Source organism: Lynx canadensis, chromosome B4 (genome assembly GCF_007474595.2).
Source record: "Lynx canadensis isolate LIC74 chromosome B4, mLynCan4.pri.v2, whole genome shotgun sequence".
Lineage (NCBI taxonomy): Eukaryota > Metazoa > Chordata > Mammalia > Carnivora > Felidae > Lynx > Lynx canadensis.
In genome coordinates this window covers 134,239,584-134,259,940 of record NC_044309.1, presented here as the reverse complement: position 1 = coordinate 134,259,940, position 20,357 = coordinate 134,239,584, and the positions used below count along the sequence as shown (strand labels likewise).

Sequence of the window (20,357 nt, the reverse complement as noted above, 5' to 3'; positions counted from 1 at the left end):
ATTTGCCCAAGGTCACAGGGACCAAGGCCAAACCTGATCCTGGTCCTGGTCCTGCTCCTCCCCCAGCACGTGGCTGCCTAATAGAGAGTTGGTCCCTCAGAACCCTGAGTTAAAATGTTAAAGTCCAAAAGGAAGAGGGCTACTCGGCCTCCAGTGGCTGTGGAGAATGCCAGGGGAAGGGGTGCGCCCCACTGTGAGGTCAGTGGGAAGGCTCTGGGTGGAACATGGCCCACTCTGCAGTCTCTCCTCCCAGAGATGTCCAGATTTTTCTGGAGCTGGATCAACCAGGGTGAGGTGGCCAAGGAGGGAACAAACAGAGCTTCTGTGATATCACTGTTTTTCACATTTAAACAACCTACATGAAAGACCACCCATTGATAAGAGTGGCAATTAGCAGCTTTGTTTTCAGCTGCTAATTACCCATATCAAAACCAGAAATTGGTACCAACAACATATTTTTAGACTCTTTTTCCCTCCTGTGGCTAGAAGCTGGGAAGAAATGGTAAGAATTATATATATAAACAGATAGCAAAGTTGTTCCTTGCTATTCTTTTTCACCACTGATGTTTCTAGGATCCAATTTAGTGAAAAACTCATTAACTTTAGGTTCCATAGTCATGACCCTTACTAGTTATATGACCTTGAGCAATTCAATAAGCTGCTCTAGATTAACATTCTCTCTCTGATTCAGAGTAAGTCAATGATCAGGGAATCATAGGCTACTGTGTACAGGATAGCAAGAGTGCCTTTACATATTCTTTCCACATATCATTCCTATATATCCACATGTTATCTCCATTAAAAAAAATTTTTATTATGTATATATATTTATTTTTTGAGAGAGAGAGAGCGCAAGTTGGGGAGGGGCAGAGAGAGAGAGGGAGAGAAATCCCAAACAGACTCCATGCTGTCAGCACAGAGCCCAATGTGGGGCTCAAACTCAAGAACTCTGAGATCATCCCCTGAGCTGAAACCAAGACGGACATTTAACCAACTGAGCTCCCCAGGTGCCCCCACATGTTATCTCTACTTTACATATGAGGAAACTGAAGCTCAGAAAAGCTTTCACCTTCCTGGATCTGTATGTGTCATCCAGCCCTAAGGGATAGATCTTTCCTGTTGAGCTCTAGGCCTGGTGAAGCACAAGGCTCCTCTCTGCCCAGGAAGGTGGGGTGGTGAGGGTGGTTCACATTCAAGGACAAGAACTAGGCACAACAACAAAGGATGGGGCACCTGCTCCAGCTTGCCTGAGACAGCGTCTCTCTAAGGATTTGGTCTCTTGAGATTCGTTTTCTTTTAAGCTTGCTTCCTTTAAGTACTTATGTTTCTTGAAGCTAGTGGGCTAGGATAGTCTTCAACTAGGGAGGGTCTTCACCCTAGAAAGACTCACACTGAGAAAAAACTTGGGTGAGGAAGATAATGAGCTCCATTTTAGACAGAAATGTCAAATAGATGCTTAACTTTATGGGTCTGGAGCTCAGGAGAGAGGTCACAGATGGAGGCAGAGATTTGAGTCATCAGCATACAGTAGGAGGCCATGTGAATTATTGACACAGCCCAGGAAGACGACACTGAGTAAAAAGGAAGCTGAGGACAAAGCCATGAGGAACATCAATTTTCAGATACTAGCCAGAGAGAAAGCAACAAAAGAGACTGGGAGAAGCACCAAGAGAGGTAGGAGAAAAATTAAGAGAGCTAGTATTTCCAAAACCAAGCGTATGTCGATAAAAAGGAAGTGGACAACCATCAAATAATAACAGGTCATGTACGAGGAGAACCAAAAAGTCTACTGTAATTAGCCACAAGAATATTGTTGACGATCCTGGTAAGAGTGGTTTCAAGTAGCAATGGGGGCAGAAGTCAGAAGACGGAGGAATAAGTGAGAGTGACAATTTTGCAAGCAGAAAACTACTTCTAGGAGTTGGCCGTAAAAGGAAAAACATGAATATGGAAAGGGTTGGGAGGACAGGGACCAGTGAGAGCAACCAGGAGTAAGTCTAGAGGGGCTTAGACTCTCCTACCACTCCCACAGCCCATTGTCCTGATCTGAGATTTTTTTCTAGCCTCACCATTCTTTGATTCTCTCCTTCCAATGATGCTTTGGAAGTCCCTGTAAGGTGAGAGAATGAAACAAGCATCTGTGGTTTCCTCAAGGGCAAGGACCAACTGTATCGGAATTATCTTTGTATCCCCAATGCCTTCACCAGCACGTGACTGCCTAATAAGTACCAATGTATGTATGATAAAAATGTATGACAAAAGAAATGTGTTTAAATGTATGATAAAAGAAAAAGTGAACAACTAAACTCAAGACCTCTAAAATTCTGCTCCTCCCTATCCTTCTCCAGCCTCAACTCCTGTGACATACCGTCCATTCTCCGAAACCACACCAGACCACTCACCACTGGCCCTGAATTACAGTAAGCACGTCCGTGCTGCTGGGCTGGCCTGGCAGGGTCGTCCCTCAGCACTCTCTCTTGTCAAATCCTTTGCAGATCAGCATTTATGACACCTTTCTGCCCTCCCTACAACCCAAGCACTCTGCCTGACCTTTACTGCCATAGCGTTAGAACAGGTATTAGTGGTCTGTTGTGTCTGATTCTCTCCCTGGCCTGTGCAGCAGGCACTAGGTCCGGTTCTTCCCTGTATCCCCACTGCTTAGATAAACAGCTCCCCCTTTAGTTGGAACACTGGATCAGGGTTGTTTTCTCTTGTTCTGAGAGTCTGCTCAGTTTACTCGAAGAACATCAGATAGGGAGTCAAAATCCAGGTTTCAATCTCAACTCTTGTGAACTATGGCAAATCTCTCTAAATCTTTTTTTCATTTATTTAAAAAGAAAAAAAATAAGATACCATAAACATCTTTCTCAGAAGAGTTGCTTTTTTAAGAGAGAGAGAGAGACTGACTTAGATCTGTCCAGACCCTTAATTCAATGGGTCAGCAAATATTTATAAATACCTAGTCTATGTGAGAAACCGACCCTGAATGCTTCATCTCACAAAGAAAACCCAGTATCTTAGCTCTGTCCATTACTACTTTCCCTGGAACGCCTCTTGCTTTCCTCCCCTATGAACTGATGCTTTATTTTTAACCCATTCTTTCTCCTTTCTTCTTCCTCCAAGGAAAAATTTCAGCCAAAGCATGAATGCAGCCCCTATCAAGCCAACACATGTGATCTCACAAGATGACAGATCTGAGGGATGGAAGGTGAAGGTGCAACTCCGAGTGGGGAGTGTGTGCATGCGTGCGTGTGTGAATATGGACAGATGTACGTATCTAAGTGAGGTGTACAACGTGAAGGTGCTATTTCCACCACAGTCACCCCAATAAAGTCAATCCAATAAAAAACACTCCAATAAATCATGTTTGTTGATGATTACAAACACCAAAGGAATCCCCACTCTTCCCTAACGGGCTGTGTCAGTCTTCCTGGACTAGGAAAAGGTAAGTAGGTGAGCTGAAATTGAAGGCAGTGGTTTGTTTTTTTTTTTAATTTATTTTTTTTTATTATTTTTTTTTTCAACGTTTATTTATTTTTTTTTGGGACAGAGAGAGACAGAGCATGAACGGGGGAGGGGCAGAGAGAGAGGGAGACACAGAATCGGAAACAGGCTCCAGGCTCTGAGCCATCAGCCCAGAGCCTGATGCGGGGCTCGAACTCCCTGACCGAGAGATCGTGACCTGGCTGAAGTCGGACGCTTAACCGACTGCGCCACCCAGGCGCCCCAAGGCAGTGGTTTTAAACGAAGTGTCTCCTATGCTGCCGTGCTATAGTCAGTTTTGGACCTGCCACTAGAAATCACTCACCAAGTACAAAGTGGTGCAAATGATTTTCTTTTTTAAATAAATAATAAATTACAGCAGTTACCTCTATAATAATGTCACTCCCATTAATTTATTTTCCAATGTGCTTTCTTGAGCGAAAGAAGAATAGAGGGAGCTAAAGCTAGTGTATTAGAAACTGCAGAAGACAGACAGCTGACTTATCTGATATACCTGATAGGAATTATAGGGATGTCTTAATTCATGAAAAAGCACTAGAGTTTCTCACAATTCTGGGTTTGCCCGAGGGAGTGTGTTGCACATGTAACATTATCCTGTGAATTACGGCAAAAAAGAGGCCATGTCCCTCTATAATCAAACATCTCCATCTACATGCCCCAAGGGTATCCTTTGACATTAAGTCCTTGTTAGCACAATCTGCTTGAGAGAAGACAGAGAGGTGAGAGGGAATGGTGACTGAAGTCAGCATTTCATAGATCTGTCCCCTGAAGAGTAAAGAGGGACATGTCTCTCAATGAGCAAACCTTGATCAGACTTAGAAAGGGTACGGATTTAAAGAAATCAGGCACCTGCCAGCAAAAGAATCTCCCACTCCCACGGAAACACCCATAAATCCAGAGACAGGTAGAAGCATGCAGCTGCCTCCTGACTTCAGTAAACCAACTGCCAGAAAGAAAGGGCCCACCATCTCTGAAAGCAGAAATGAGCAAATGGTCACGTACTAGCAAAATGAGCAGGATGCTGGGGCTGCTTCTGAGCATGTAGAACAGGGCTGCTAAGCTGGCAGGAAGTGGGGACTGGCCAGCAGAGGAGACATCATCCAGCTCCTCATAGCTGCTCTCTTCCCAGGAGAACCAAAGTTCCAGGACACGGTGCCCAAATCTACTCATCAGCTCTGGATACAACAGGAAAAACCTGAGCAAGAGGGGATGGTGGATATAAACCAGGTGCAGGTCCGGGATGCCCTCTAAAAATTTTCTGATGGCACTGACCACAGCCTGGAGACAAAGAAAGAAAGAATGAAAGAAAGAAAGGGACTAAATAAATCTTGCAGAGGACTCAATACAGCCCAACAAACATAGCCAAGACATCACTGGGAAAAATGTACTTGGCATCTCAGTACTCCAGTACATCTTCATTGGCTCACACCAGGGCTCTCCGGCGAGAAGAAAGCCCACAGTGCTTACTTTGTAACAGTGGTTCTCAACTGAGAGTGATTTTGTTTTCCAGGACAGTTTTGGAAATGTCTACAGACATTTTTTTTATTTTCTTGACTTAGGGAGTGTTACTGGCATCTAGTAGGAGAGAGCAAGGATGCCGCTAAATATCCTACAATGTACAGGACAACCTCCCACAGAAAAGAATTATGGTATGCAAAGTGTTAACAGTACTGTGGCTGAGAAACCCAGCTCTATAATGATACCATGGTGTGCTGTAATTATCAGCAGACGTGTCTACCTCCCACACGAAACTTGAGCTGCTTGGGGAAACAGACTGATGCAGATTAATCTGTGCACCTGTCATAGGACCTGGCACCGAGGGGCCAAGGGGCATGTGTGTTGAATCATTTATTAACCCTCAAAAACCTCTCTTCCCATTGCACACATAATGAAATTCAATCCTTAATATGTTATTCTAAGAGTTTTATAGTTTATAGTGTGGGCTGTTTCATTTAGCTCTTTGATCTATTTTTTTTTTTCAACGTTTATTTATTTTTGGGACAGAGAGAGACAGAGCATGAACGGGCGAGGGGCAGAGAGAGAGGGAGACACAGAATCGGAAACAGGCTCCAGGCTCTGAGCCATCAGCCCAGAGCCCGACGCGGGGCTCGAACTCACGGACCGCGAGATCGTGACCTGGCTGAAGTCGGACGCTTAACCGACTGCGCCACCCAGGCGCCCCCCATTTCTGTATCTTAATTCTCTCAATAAAGCCTCTCCTGATGCCATAATCCAATACAGTCTCTTTCTCTGTGTGTTTTTATAGCTCTTGACTAGTCCTCCAGCTCCAGGAGAGCACTTGTTGCTGTTAGTGCCTACCTGGAGAGGATCTTTTTGTCTCTCCTGCCAAACTGGTGCTTCCTGAAGGAGGGATGTGTTTGATTCACTCCAATCCTGACAGGAGCCCCCATGGCACCTGACACATATCAAGTGGTCAAGCCACATTGGGGAGTTATTATTTAACGAGTATGGAGTTTCAGCTTTACAGAATGAAAGAGTTCTGGACATGATTGATGGTAGTAGTTGTACAACAATGCCAGTGTACTTAATGCCACTGAACTGTACACTAAAAATTGTTGAGATGATAGATTTTGTTTGTGTATTTTACCACAATAAAAAAACCCTAATACATAAAAATAGAAGAACAGAATTGAGTTTAAAAACCAAGCTGTGATTATATGTTGCCATTTAGATATTTATATAAAATTTTTAAACATGCAAAACAATGTCATACATCATTTGTGGGTTCACACCTAAGAGGCAAAACCTGGAGTTCCATGAGCTACTAAGTTGCCACACCACCACTGGTAGATGTGAAGAGAGACACCCCCCCCCCAACAAATCTAATATTACTACCAGTATTAATCTTGAAGCCATCAGGGCTATTCCCATCGTGTTCTTTTCTCCTGTTTACATTAGTCACCTCAGGAAGCCCAGAATTTCCAGATCATCTTATATGGCTCAAAACATTCCCTTTTCTGTTCCCATCTCTCACTCTTTCCCAGCTCCCAAAACCTTTCCACAGTGTCCTCTAGAACTCACAGTTATCAGCAAATTCCTTGTCCTGTGCCTCTTCCTTGAATATTCCCGTCACCTTGTTGTTTTGATCCTCATCCAAAAACCTGCCTTGCCTACAATCTTTCAAGTTGAAGCTATTTTTGTTCCCATCTCCCTAGTTCCAAAATCATGGCCTCTAAATTCTCTTTCTGCCTTCTAATCTCCTCCATTTGCCTCAGCCATTCATCCCCATGGTCATGCCCCTGGGCCTTGTCATTACCAAGAACTGTACGCTCCTCAATAATCCCAATTCAAGCATCCCACTTTACCACCACCACCCCTGTCTTTCCAGTTCACTTCCTCTTCAATATAGCAATTCTTTGAACCCCATCAGAAATAAAATCTTAGGAAACATCCTTTTATTCTCTCTTATTCTTACACCTCACACTGATCCATCGATCAAGAAATTCTATTGGCTCCTGTTTCAAAATATTGAGAAGCTGCTGCTTCTACTCTACTATCTCTTGTCTACATTATTGCTGTAACCTCCTAACTAGTTTCTGCACTTCTACCTTGTACCCTTTTGGTCTATTGTCCAGAGTCACCCCTTTTAATTCAGCCATGAACCAAACCATGGGACTATATGAGATCACCAAAGAAACAAATTTAGAGAGAAAAGCAAAGCTATCAAAGACTGAGCCCTGGGGCACTACAACACTTAGAAATCAGGGACATAAAGAGAAAATCAGCAAAAGACACTGAGACAGAACTACCAGAGAGGTAGGAGGAAAATCAGGAGTACACAGCATTCTAGATGCCAAGTAAAGGCAATGGTTCAAAGAAAGGATGCTGTTGATAGGTCAAGTAAGGTGATGACTAAATACTGACTACTGGCTTTAGTCATGTATCTGTTACTGGTGACTTTGATAAGTGCATTTTCAGAGATGTGCTAAGGGTGAAAACCTAACTGGGGCAGGTTCAAAAGCATATGGGAGAGCAGGAAGTGTATACAAGCCTAAAGCATCTTGTCATAGTAGAAAACCCAAATGCTGTCACAGACTACTAGGGTTATCAAAAGGACTCAGGAGCTACCTTGAATAGGCTCCCACTGACCAAAGACAGGACAATTTGAGCTTCAAAAGATAAATAACTCCAGTGGATTGAACACATCAAATATTTTTAAATCCATGAGTTCATAATGACACTAAAAAAAATCTCTTTGGTCACCTTTGAGGAATACTAGGCAACCAATTCCTCTTTTTAAGCTGTAATTAAAAGGAAAGAATCAAACCTTCTATCTATGCTTCCTATACAATCTCCCATTCAGAGTAACTGAGTAGTTGATGAGGGAAGCCTGGGTGGCTCAGTTAAGCATCCAATTCCTGATTTTGACTCAGGTCATGATCTCATGGTTCATGGGATTGAGCCCCTCATTGGACTCTGTGCTCACAGTGCAGAGCCTGCCTGGGACTCTGTCTCCATCTCTCTTTGCCCCTCCCCCACTCGCACTCTCTCCCTCTCTCTCAAAATAAATAAACATTTTAAATAAATAAATAAAGGTTGAATGACAGAATTAGGATATTGTTATTTCACAATCTCTAATGAATTAATTGTAGGCAATGATCACCAATGGCTTCAAATATCACAATAAAAGAGACAATGGGATATTGTATCTCTAGATCTACTTACTTGAAAACTCATGCACTTCCACTACAACTTTCTGCTTCTATCCAAATTAAACCAGGTCTTCTTACATCATGTTCATCCCAAAGGTAATCAAAAAGAAGCAAAATTATGGAGCACCTGGCTGGCTCGGTCAGAGGAACACGTGGCTCTTGATCTTGGGGTCATGAGTTTGAGCCCCATGTTGGATATAGAGACTAGTTAAATTAAAAAAAAAAACTTCAAAAAAGAGGCAAAATTACTTGTCAGTGAAGAAAGGGTATCCTTAGGTTGAGGCTGAAGTGTCCATATCTAACAAGTAAAAGCAATCTTTAATGAAAGAGGGGAGAGATTTAGCGATCGATTAGACATAGTCCTTGATCCACAAGAATTTATAAAGAATCTGGAAACAGGGGGCACCCGGGTGGCTTAGTCAGTTAAGCATCCAGCCTTGGCTCAGGTCATGATCTCGTGGTTCATGGGCTCAAGCCCCGTGTCGGGCTCTGTGCTGATGGCTCAGAGCCTGAAGACTGCTTCAGATTCTGTGTCTTCCTCTCTCTCTGCCCCTCCCCTGCTCACCCTCTGTCTCTTTCTCTTTCAAAAATTAAAAAAATTAAAAAAAAAAGAATCTGAAAAGAAAAAACTTGCATACACACAACCACCATCAAAGTGATCCAAGGTCAGCCTGATTAACAATGACCGGGTCCCAGAAAACTACTTTGTTTAATAAACTGTTAACAGGGGCGCCTGGGTGGCGCAGTCGGTTAAGCGTCCGACTTCAGCCAGGTCACGATCTCGCGGTCCGTGAGTTCGAGCCCCGCGTCGGGCTCTGGGCTGATGGCTCAGAGCCTGGAGCCTGTTTCCGATTCTGTGTCTCCCTCTCTCTCTGCCCCTCCCCCGTTCATGCTCTGTCTCTCTCTGTCCCAAAAATAAATAAACGTTGAAAAAAAAAAAGAAAAAAAAAATAAAATAAACTGTTAACAGAAGGATATACCTCACATCTCTCTCTTGTCCTGCTCAAACCAGAGGTGGTACTAATAAAAGAGCCTTGGGAGTCTAAATTGGAGTCCTGGCATCCCCATCAATTAATTGTGTGACTTAGAGAAAGTTACTTTAACCCAAGTCTTGATGTTCTTACCTGTAAAAAAATGGAAATAATAATCTCTGCCTCTCAGGACTGTTGAGAGAATTAGCTAAATTATATAGGCTCTGAATGTGTCAACCCCCTACCCTGTTCCATTCCACCAAGACTCCCTCCCTCCCTCCCTCTTTCTCTCTCTCTCTTCCACCTACTTTCTCTCTATATATATCATCATGGTCTCAAGGAGCCATGATGTAAAGAGGTGCAGCAGGAGGAGGAAGAGTCCCAGGCATTTTGGTCCATACCTCATCTAATGCATCGTCTTTGTCCTGGCAGATTGCAAGCAGATAGATGGAGGCTCTGATGACCGTCAGCGGAGGGCGCTCATCCTGGTCCTGCAGAGACAGGAGGAAGCTTTGCACGGCCACAAATAATTCTGCCTCTGAGACAAACCTGTCAACCAAGGAGAGTCTGAGTGAAAAATAAATAAATGGCTGTCCTGCCTTGACACGTCCTGTCTTGCCATATTCTCCCTCTGCCTTCTGTCCTTCTGCTCTAGCATGTCCACAGCCTCAGGACACCTTGCACAAAGAGCATGCCGTATATACTTACAAAGCATTGTCATATACGTACAGCACATGGTTCTATGCTTTGTACAAGGCTGTCTAGGGGCCAAAGACTTCTCACTCACACCTAGGAGGCAAAGCATCTGCCAGTACTGTTAGGCAGCATCTGCCAGGACTAGTACTGTTAAAGAGAAGGATGCTACTACTGGGGTTTAGGAGTCCCTGTTTTGGCAACCAGTCCACTGTTCTTTATCATTGAACATTTGTGTGTTCAATGGGCTACTTTCTGGGGAAGGAGACATCTATGTTTGTACATGCAAGGGAGATGGAGATGAGAAGGGGACTGACTTTTTTTTTTGTAAAATATAAAAGGCATAGGGGAGCCTGGGTGGCTCAATCAGTTAAGCGTCTGACTCTTGATTTCAGCTTAGGTCATGATCTCATGGTTCATAAGATCAAGCCCCACGTTGGGCTCTCTGCTGACACAGAGGCTCTGTGAATCCCAAGCAGAGCCTGTTTGGGATTTTCTCTCTCTCTGCCCCTCCTGCTCTCCCTTGCATGGGAGCACATGCTCTCTCTCTCTAAATAAATGAACAAATGTTAAAAAGAAAAAGCTATCAAAAATGGGCGAAGGACTTCTTGAACAGACATTTCTCCAAAGAAGATATATAAATGGTCATTAAGTAGATGGAAGGATGCTCAACATCACTAATCATTAGGGAAACGCAAATCAAAACTGTGAGGTAAAATCAGAACCCCTGTGTACTGTTGATGGGAATGTAAAATAGTATAGCCACTATGAAAGAGAGAATGGCATTTCCTCAAAAAATTAAAAACAGAACTACCAGATGATCCAACAATCTAGATATATACGCAAAAGAATTGAAAACAGCGTCTCAAAGAGATATTTGTACACCCATGTTCACAGCAGCAGCATTATTCACAATAGCCAAAAGGTGGAAGCAATCCAAGTATCCACTGACGGACAAATCCATAAGCAAAATGTGGTATATACATACAATGAAGCATTATTCAGCATAAAAAAGGAAAGAAATTTTGACATGCTATAGGATGGATGAATCTTAAGGACATTGTGTTAAGTGAAATAAGCCTGTCACAAAAAAGACATACTACATGATTCCACTTATACGAAGTACTTAGAGTAGTCTAAATCATTGGGACAGAAAGTAGAATAGTGGTTTCCAGGGACTGGGGAAAGGGAAATGGAGAGTTACTGTTCAATAGGTATAGAATTTTGCTTCTGCAAGATGCAAATAGTTCTGGAGATGAATGGTGGTGATGGTAGTACAACAACATTAATGTACTTAATACCCATGAACAGTACACTAAAAATGGTTAAGATGCAAATTTTATGTTTGTGTATTTTACTACAATTAAAAAAAATGGAAAAATTACCAATGTACCAAGGTTGGTGTCTTGGTTTGATAAATTTATCGTAGTTATGTTAACATTAGGAGAAAATTAGTGAAAAACTCTCTGTATTCTTTGCAACTTTCCTATAAATCTATAATTATTCCAAAATAGAATTTTTATTTAAAAAATAAAAGGGGCACCCGGGTGGCTCAGTCAGTTAAGCATCCAACTTTTGGTTTCAGCTCAGGTCATGATCTCCCAGTTTCCTGAGTTCAAGCCCTATATCAGGCTCTGTGCTGACAGCGTGGAGCCTGCTTGGGATTCTCTCTCTCCCTCTCTCTCTCTGCTCCCGCCCCCCCCCTCAAAAAATGAATTGAAAAAATTTTTAATTAAAAATAAAAATAAAATGGATAATAGCCATAATATAAACACTATACAGCTACCAAAAGTATGAGGTAAAGCTACTAATACATGTACTAACATGAAAAGAGGTCCAAGATATATTGTTAGGTTAAAAGGCAAGTGGAAGACCTTATATAATATCCCATTCTGTATATTGAAAAAAAATCAGCATATGTTTGTTTCAGTAAATGGTGTTGGGAAAACTGAACAGTGACATGCAAAAAAATAAAAGCGGACCACTATTTTATACCACACACAAAAACTGACTCAACATGGATTAAAGACATGAATGTTAACAGCTGAAACCATAAAACTTCTAGAAGAAAACACAGGCAGTAATTTACTTGACATCGGTCTTGGTGAGGACATTTTTAGATCTTATACCAAAAGTAAAATTAAACAAATGGGACTATTTCAAACTAAAAAGCTTCTGTACAGCAAAGGAAGCCATCAACAAAATGAAAAGGCAGCCCACTGAATGGGAAAAAAATCTTTGCAAATCATATATATATCTGATAAAAAAAATGAATATGCAAAATAAAGAACTCACACAATTCAATAGCAAAAAAAAATCCAATTAAAAATGGGCATAGGATCTGAAGAGACATTTTCCAAAGAACGCATACAGATGGCCAACAGGTACATGAAAAAATGCTCAACATCACTGATTAGCAAGGAAATGTAAATCAAAACCACAATGAGGTACATTCTCACACCTGTTAAATGGCTATTATCAAAAAGACAAGAAAAAACAAGTGCTGGCAAGGATGTTGAGAAAAGGCAACATTTGTGCACTATTGGTAGGAATGTAAATTGCCACAGCCACTATGGAAAAGAGAATGGAATTTCCTCAAAAAATTAAAAATAGATCCAGCAATTCCACTTCTGGGTATTTATGCAAACTCAAAAGATATCTGTACTGCTCCCATGTTCACTGCAGCATTATTTACTATAGTCAACACATGGATAAAACCTAAGTGGGGTGCTTGGGTGGCTCAGTTGGTTAAGTGTCCAACTCTTGATTTTGGCTCAAGTTATGATCTCATGGTTTGTGGGTTCAAGCCCCACATCAGGCTCTGTGCTGACAGCTAGGGATTCTCTCTCTCTCTCTTTCTCCTTCTCTCTGCCCCTCCTCTGCACTTGCTCTCTCTCTCAAAATAAATAAATAAACGTACAAAAAAGAAAATGTGGTATGTATATACACACAATGGAATACTGTTCAGCCATAAAAAAAGAAAGGAATCTTGCAAACAAAATGGATTGACCCTGAAGGCACTAGGCTAAGTGAAATAAGTCAAATAGAGAAAGAAAAATACTGTATGATTTTACTTACATGTGGAATCTTAAAAAAAAAACAAAAACAAAAAACCAAACTCATAGAACAGATTGGTGGTTGCCAGAGTGAGGGGTTGAGAGTGGGCAAAATGGGAAAAGGGGGGCAAAGGGTACAAACTTCCTGTTACAAAATAAATAGACATTGGGGATATAATGTACAGAATGGTGACTACAGTTGTTAATAGTACACTGAACATTTAAAATTTGCCAAGGGGCGCCTGGGTGGCTCAGTCGGTTGAGCATCCAACTTCAGCTCAGGTCATGATCTTGCGGTCTGTGAGTTCGAGCCCCATGTCAGGCTCTGTGCTGACAGCTCAGAGCCTGGAGCCTGCTTCGGATTCTGCGTCTCCCTCTCTCTCTGCCCCTCCCCCACTCATGCTCACTCACTCACTCTCTCTCTCTCTCTCTGTCAAAAATAAACATTAAAAATGAATAAATAAAAGTTGCTAAGAGAACAAATCTTAAAAGTTCTCAACATAAGAAAAAAAATTACAACTACATGTGGTGATGGATATTAACTAAACTTAATGTGATGATCATTTTGCAATATATATAAATATCCAATCATTACATTGTATATTTGAAATTAATATATTATAGGGGTGCCTGGGTGGCTCAGTCGGTTAAGCGGCCGACTTCGGCTCTGGTCATGATCTCGCGGTCCGTGAGTTCGAGCCCCGCGTCGGGCTCTCTGCTGACAGCTCAGAGCCTGGAGCCTGTTTCAGATTCTGTGTTTCCCTCTCTCTGACCCTCCCCCGTTCATGTTCTGTCTCTCTCTGTCTCAAAAATAAATAAACGTTAAAAAAAATTTGAAATTAATATACTACATGTCAATTATATCTCAATTTTTAAAAATCACAAGGGGCCAAGTGATTTTCAGTGAGGGTGTCAAGATAATTCATTACAGGAAAAAACAGTGCGTTTTTTTTTTAATTTTTTTTTAATGTTTATTTATTTCTGAGACAGAGACAGAGCATGAGTGGGGGAGGGGCTGAGAGAGAGGGAGACACAGAATCCGAAGCAGGCTCCAGGCTCCGAGCTGTCAGCACAGAGCCTGATGCGGGGCTCAAACTCACAAACCGTGAGATCATGACCTGAGCCAAAGTCGGTCGCTCAACCAACTGAGCCACCCAGGCACCCCTAAAACAGTGTTTTTAATACATGATGCTAGAACATCTGCATAAGCCACATGAAAAATAATGAAGTACTGACACATGCTATAAATATTATGCTAACTGGATGAATCTCAAAAACATTATGCTAAGTGGAAGAAGCCAGGCACAAAAGGTCATCTATTGAATGATCCATCTATAGGAAATGTTTAGAACAGATAAATCCATAGAGACAGAACACAGATTGTTGGTGCCAGGAGCTGAGCAGAAGGAACGGGGAATGAATGCTTAATGGGTATGAGATTTTACTTTGGAGTGATGAAAATGCTTTTGGAACTAGAGCGAGGTGGTGGTTGCACAATACTGTGAATATACTAAATGCCATCAAACTGTTCACTTTAAAATGGTTAGTTTTAGGGGTGCCGGGCTGACTCAATCAGTTGAGTGTCTGACTTCGGCTCAGGTCATGATCTCACGGTTTATGGGTTCGGGCCCCACGTCAGGCTCTGTGCTGACAGCTCAGAGCCTGGAGCCTGCTTTGGATTCTGTGTCTTCCCTCTCTCTGCCCCTCCCCCACTCACGCTCTGTCTCTCAAAAATAAACAAATGTTAAAAAAATTATTTTAATGTTAATTTTATGTTATGTAAATTTAACCTCAATAAAATTATTTTTTACACTTAATTATTTTTTACACTAGTCTCCTTTGATTTTAAATTTTTACTAAATTGCGTAATTCTTAAAACCAAAGTAAACCACTAAAATTTTTTTCTGTGCGCAAATAATACTTTTAAGGATACTAAAAAGTTCTCATTCGCGGGGCGCCTGGGTGGCGCAGTCGGTTAAGTGTCCGACTTCAGCCAGGTCACGATCTCGCGGTCCGTGAGTTCAAGCCCCGCGTCGGGCTCTGGGCTGATGGCTCAGAGCCTGGAGCCTGTTTCCGGTTCTGTGTCTCCCTCTCTCTCTGCCCCTCCCCCGTTCATGCTCTGTCTCTCTCTGTCCCAAAAATAAATAAACGTTGAAAAAAAAAAAATTAAAAAAAAAAAAAGTTCTCATTCGCATTTTAGGCCTCTGCTCTCAGCACTGTGACTACCCTCCTGCCTTAACCCCTCTCCAGTGTATGAGCGCCTCAGGAATATAACCCACTTCTCACTTATCTGTGTCCCCAATACCCAGGGCCAGGCTTGGAGTGGATGCCTCTGTGAATATTTATTGAACTGAATTGGGCTGCAGATGTGGGTCCCAGGACACACTGCCAGCCCCCAGCATCGAACACTGACCTGTCCTCATGGATGTAGGCCAGGTAGAAGAGGAGCAGGATGCAGTACTGTCTCTGGCGAGCAATTCCCTCCACATACTGGCGATCTGACAGGAAGGCCAGGCTTTCAGGGCTCCTGCTGCGAATCTCGGGCAGCCCATGCTGCAGGAACGAAGACACTGCAGAGAGTTCTGGGCAGGGAACATGCGGGAGAACACCACACAGAGAACACAGGAAAGCAGGTAGTGAGCACATGAGTACCTACTACATGAAGAGGGTACAGGGCACAGAGTAGCAGGGTACATGCAGGATGAAAGGAAATCAGTTTCCTCTTCCTTTCTGTAGCTTTCAGCCTGCAGGAGAAACTAAAGGTAACATGTGTAAAGAATGGATACATTCCTTCATTCATTGACAAATTTCAGAGTGGCTACTCTAGGCCAAGGTGTGACACACAGGCTGTGTTTCCAGGAGCTGGTAGCTGGGAAAAGACAGACAAGGAGACAGACAATTATAGGAGACATGATCAAGTACCATGTTCAAGTATGGAGGAGTGTATAACTCATACCACCTGGGGTGGGGAGGGCAGGCTTGAAAAGGAGGGAACTGTGGAAGGTGAGCAGAAAACAGGCAGAAAAGTGAGAGCGGAGAATCCTGGGCACGGAAGAAAGGTGTTCAGAGGCCCAGAGGCACAAGAGGACATGTTTTAGGTGCAGCAATGAGTTTAGTCTGACTGACTCAGCAGTGAATAGATGTGGAATGTCAGGAGTTGCAGAACTGTGTGACATAATTAGTAGCTAGAGTGTGAAAAACCTTGAATGCTGAGTAAAGAATTTGAATTTTATCCTGAGGACAGATTCTTATGAAATCTGTTTCAGAAAAGAAAGAGTATTTTAGGGGCGCCTGGGTGGCTCAGTCGGTTAAGCGTCCGACTTCGGCTCAGGTCACGATCTCATGTTCCGTTGAGTTCGAACCCCACGTCGGGCTCTGTGCTGACAGCTTGGAGCCTGGAGCCTGTTTCAGATTCTGTGTCTCCCTCTCTCTCTGTCCCTCCCCTGCTCACACTCTGTCTCTCTCGCTCTTAAAAAAAAATAAACATTTAAAAAAAAAAAAAAAGAAAGTATTTTAATACCAAAAGAGTATGAGAGGAAAAGACATCAGTGCTTTAGATGTCTTTTAGACTTTATAGAAACTTTATAGAAAATTCCCTATATTATCCTTATTTTCCACATTTCACCACAGATCAGAGGAAACTTCATCCCTGTCTGACAGTGCCCCACAGACTGATGTTTGGGAACTATGGCTGAAGGCAAGGGTGTTAGGATGATAAGACTTGGGTTTTCAGATAGATCCTTCCAGCAGCGGGTGGAGATTCTTTGGAAGATGAAAGAATGAAAGCAGGGTGCCATGCTGGAAGTCAAGTTAAGTCTGTCGTGCTGGTGCAGTGGACTTAGGACCAAGTGGAAGGTGAGAATGGAGAATGCCCCACAGCAGTCTGGCAGCAGAGCCAGGGCAGGTCTCCTAATTCTAAATTTTGTGACTCTTCCACTAAGCTATGATCGTTATCATAAAAATGAAACTAATATCCCATGCATCCACATGCCCTTTCTCCTGATACATGGAAGAAAGAAGGACTCTGCATGTACGTGCTCTTCCCAACACTCTGAGACTTGACAAGGCCTCAGGGTCTAGGGAGGCAGATACGTGGGGCTCCTCCTTTCCCCAAAAGAGAGGGAGCTGTCAGCAGCAGTGGGGCCAGAGCTGGTGAGCACAAGAGGCTGCTGTACAGCGGCTGCCAGCGTGGTCCTAGGCTACCATCATGGCAGAAGTAGTTGTGCTAGTCTCTCTGCAGGCCAGACCACACCTGGGCAGGCATAGAGCAGGGTACCAGGCAGAGAGGAGAGGCTGGCATAGAATTAGGAGCCAAGCCATGTGGGAAGGAATGAAAATACTCGCCTGGGCTTCTGTCTCTCTCAGCACAGCGTTGGAGAAAAACAAAGGAGGAAGAGAGGTTTAGGAAGTGGGGGGAGATGACACATCTTTGTAAATGTAAAAAGAAGAAACATGGCCAGTACCAAGTCTTACCCACAAAGAAGGTATCGTATTTGTTGAATAAATGAATAGAACAATGATTAAATTGTTTTATGTTATACCAAAAGAGGTTTAGGACAGAGGAACATATCATAATTATCATTGTATCCACAGCAGCACTCAGGCCTCCCCTGGCATGTAGGGAAGCTCTATGTATATTCAACCGGGGTGGGGGTGGGGGGGTGACTTCAGCTCTCAGCCCCCATCTGCTGTTCCCCCGCCTCGATTCTGCACGTGCCTCCTTCATTGCATTCAGACCTCTGCTAACATGCCACCTCCTCACAGAAGCCTTCCCTGACCACCTATCTTCTCCCTTCATCACCCTCTATCCCTCTGCCCAGTTTTATTTTTTCATAGCACCTACTCATTTATGACATTGCATATATGTGTTTATTGTCTCTCTCTCTCTCTCTCTCACTCCATGAGGACGGGACATTGGAGCTGTGTCACCATAACCTGAAATAGAGTCTGACACACAGTAGATGTTCAAGAAATATTTCTTGAATGAAGAAACAAACAAACAAACAAAAATGGAACAGACCATTCAAGGTATTTTGAGCAGAAGTCTCGGAATGTAACAAGCAGGGAGGGAAAGGTCTGGTGTGAGGGATGTTAAGAGGAGAAGGCCAGGGTGAGGACCTGGGCTTGATAAGCTTTGGGGTCCTTCTCAACCCTTAGAGTCTAAGGGTCCAGGAATCTTGGATTCTATTGTTTCCTGATTCGGTTATCTTATCTCCCTAGGTGTCAGCCTATAGTCTCATCATTCCATGATTTCATGGTTCCTCTGGGCAGCTTCTAGCAAAGAGATAATTATGATTCTGACTCACTACCCAGCCTATCAACAAAGGCATCCAGACCGTAAGAGACCACCATGAGCCTGATAAGTGGTCAAGCTGCAGCATCTTACCTTCTTGGGAAGGTGGCTCTGTCTTCTCTGGAGCTGACAGGAGGTTGAGGCTCATGTCATAGAGGAAACTGGAACATACCTGATTTAGATCTGAGTGACTTAGAGGGTGGAAAGGAAAAGAGAACAAGAGAGAAGACATTGCTACTTTGGCTGGGACAGCATTATCCCTGCCATATACTGGGACACCACTGCCTTGTGCCAGAGCCCAGTGAAACTGTAACCACGGCCCAGGAGGAAGAGTTCTGGAGGTGGCTGTGAATAATAAATATGGAACCCGCTGCTACAGCTGTAACTTAGGCACATAGGCATTCGCTAAAATTTTACTGAAAAAATAAATCAGGGAGGGCTACCGAACCCCAATTTAACAAAACATAAAACAAAAAAAGTGCTCCTAGTTCAGGAAAGGCCTTGAGAGTCCTGGAAAAAAAAAAAAAAAAGAAAAAGGAAGCTGTTGAACCCAAGATGGGTAGTCAAGGTATTCCTTCCTGAAGGCTGCGCGTTCCACTCAGAGATATGCAAGGAGAGCTAGATACTATATTGTGGTCATCTTGCAGGGTGTAGGCAATAACAAATGGAATCTGTCAAGTAAATGCAGAGACAGCTGGCAAATCATAAATGGGAAGGAACAGAAGATTACTCTAGAAACTTAACAAGACAGAGACTGAAGTAGCCACCTCTTGACTTTGAACCTCTCTACATTTCCTCTGGAAATGGTGGGCTGGCAGCAACCAGCACGTGGCCCTGTCTTTGTGGGCACTGCTTTCACTACCCTCTGAGGGCTTCTGTCTCCCCATTTGTAAACTGAGGAGTTAGACAAATGATCTCCAAGAGCCCTTCCAGTTTTGATGTAACAGGTGCCTGTCCAAGTATCACATGGAATGAGTGTCTTACCAGAACCAGATGAAATAAAAGCTACAGGAGCATGTCCAGCTCACACCACCAGGTGCTGAGCAATTCCGACATGGTGTCAATCCTCCCCATGGTCCTATGACTAAACCACACCAGTCAGAAATTTCCACTTGTCCAGACAAGGACACTGGCGCCTGAAACCGTACATACCTTAGGCTGCTGCAGAACCTGGCCTTCAGTTCCAGGGTTAATCGTATGAAAGATGAGGAAGCTTGAGAAGTAGGAAGAAAGCAGAAAGCAATTTAAACCAGACTCGTTACAGAAATTCTCAAAGTTGAGTGGTACCAAAGAGTACTAATTTTGGAGTCATGTAGACTTAGGTTCAAAATTTGCTCCGACAATACTACTAGGGTCATCCTGGAACACGTATTTAACTTCTCTGCGACTCGGTTTCAATATCTATACCTCACAGGTTGTTGTGAAGCTGAGTAAGATAAGTGTACATAGACTATCTAACAAATGCCTAGCACTGCACTGTGGAGTAGGTGTTGAATAAATGTTCATCTTCCATTATAATCTGGGACGTTTGACAATGACCTAGGAAAGACATATCTGCTTGTTCTATCCCTTCTTCCAACATTGTAGAAAATAACCCAGTTTCAGACTCAGGAAGAACAAAGGGTAGTCACTGCTTTATCCCCATCTCTGAATGCCTGTGGGGAAGGACTGGTTCTCACGCCTGAGGTCAGGTAACAGGTTCTGTGTTAGTTGATGACCCTGGCCCAGGCCCCTGCACTACCTGCCTCCTCCCAGTCTTCCCACATCCTGCGCCAAGCTTCCCTGTCAAATCTGACTTCTGTCCTGCCCATCCTGCGCCCCTATAAAAGCAGGAGTCTAGACAAGAACATCAAGAGGTCCCACTGCACCAGCTTCAGACTTGGGGACAATCTGTGTTCTATCCTGGGGCTAAAGCATATGGCAGGAAATTCATCCCTCAGAGTTTCACAGCAACTTTCTGGGACACACTTCAACTCATGACTCCCTCCAGGGAGGGGACACACAGGGTTCCTGCTGGAAGGGGCTCTTGGCCCAGTATCTCAGGGACCCAGAGTTTCTCCACCCCCTATTCAGGGCCTCTGCCCCCTCTTGGCTGGCACTGCCTGCTTCCTTCTTTTCTCTTGCAGGTTGGGCCCCAATCCTGTTCTATCTGCATAGATCTCCCTGT

The 20,357-nt window shown here is 43.3% G+C and overlaps 1 protein-coding gene across 1 annotated transcript in view; it reads right to left on the bottom strand.

The window, feature by feature from the left end:
* The window catches only part of MEI1 (meiotic double-stranded break formation protein 1), a 75,046-nt gene that overhangs the window by 22,400 nt on the left and 32,289 nt on the right, over positions 1 to 20,357 (bottom strand). The window contains exons 16-20 of the mRNA XM_030320789.1: positions 19,343 to 19,403; positions 18,284 to 18,381; positions 15,311 to 15,479; positions 9,550 to 9,697; positions 4,507 to 4,782 (exon numbers count right to left, since the gene is read on the bottom strand). Of these exons, the coding sequence (XP_030176649.1) occupies positions 4,507 to 4,782; positions 9,550 to 9,697; positions 15,311 to 15,479; positions 18,284 to 18,381; positions 19,343 to 19,403 (752 nt within the window). The remainder of the gene's footprint in view (positions 1 to 4,506; positions 4,783 to 9,549; positions 9,698 to 15,310; positions 15,480 to 18,283; positions 18,382 to 19,342; positions 19,404 to 20,357) is intronic.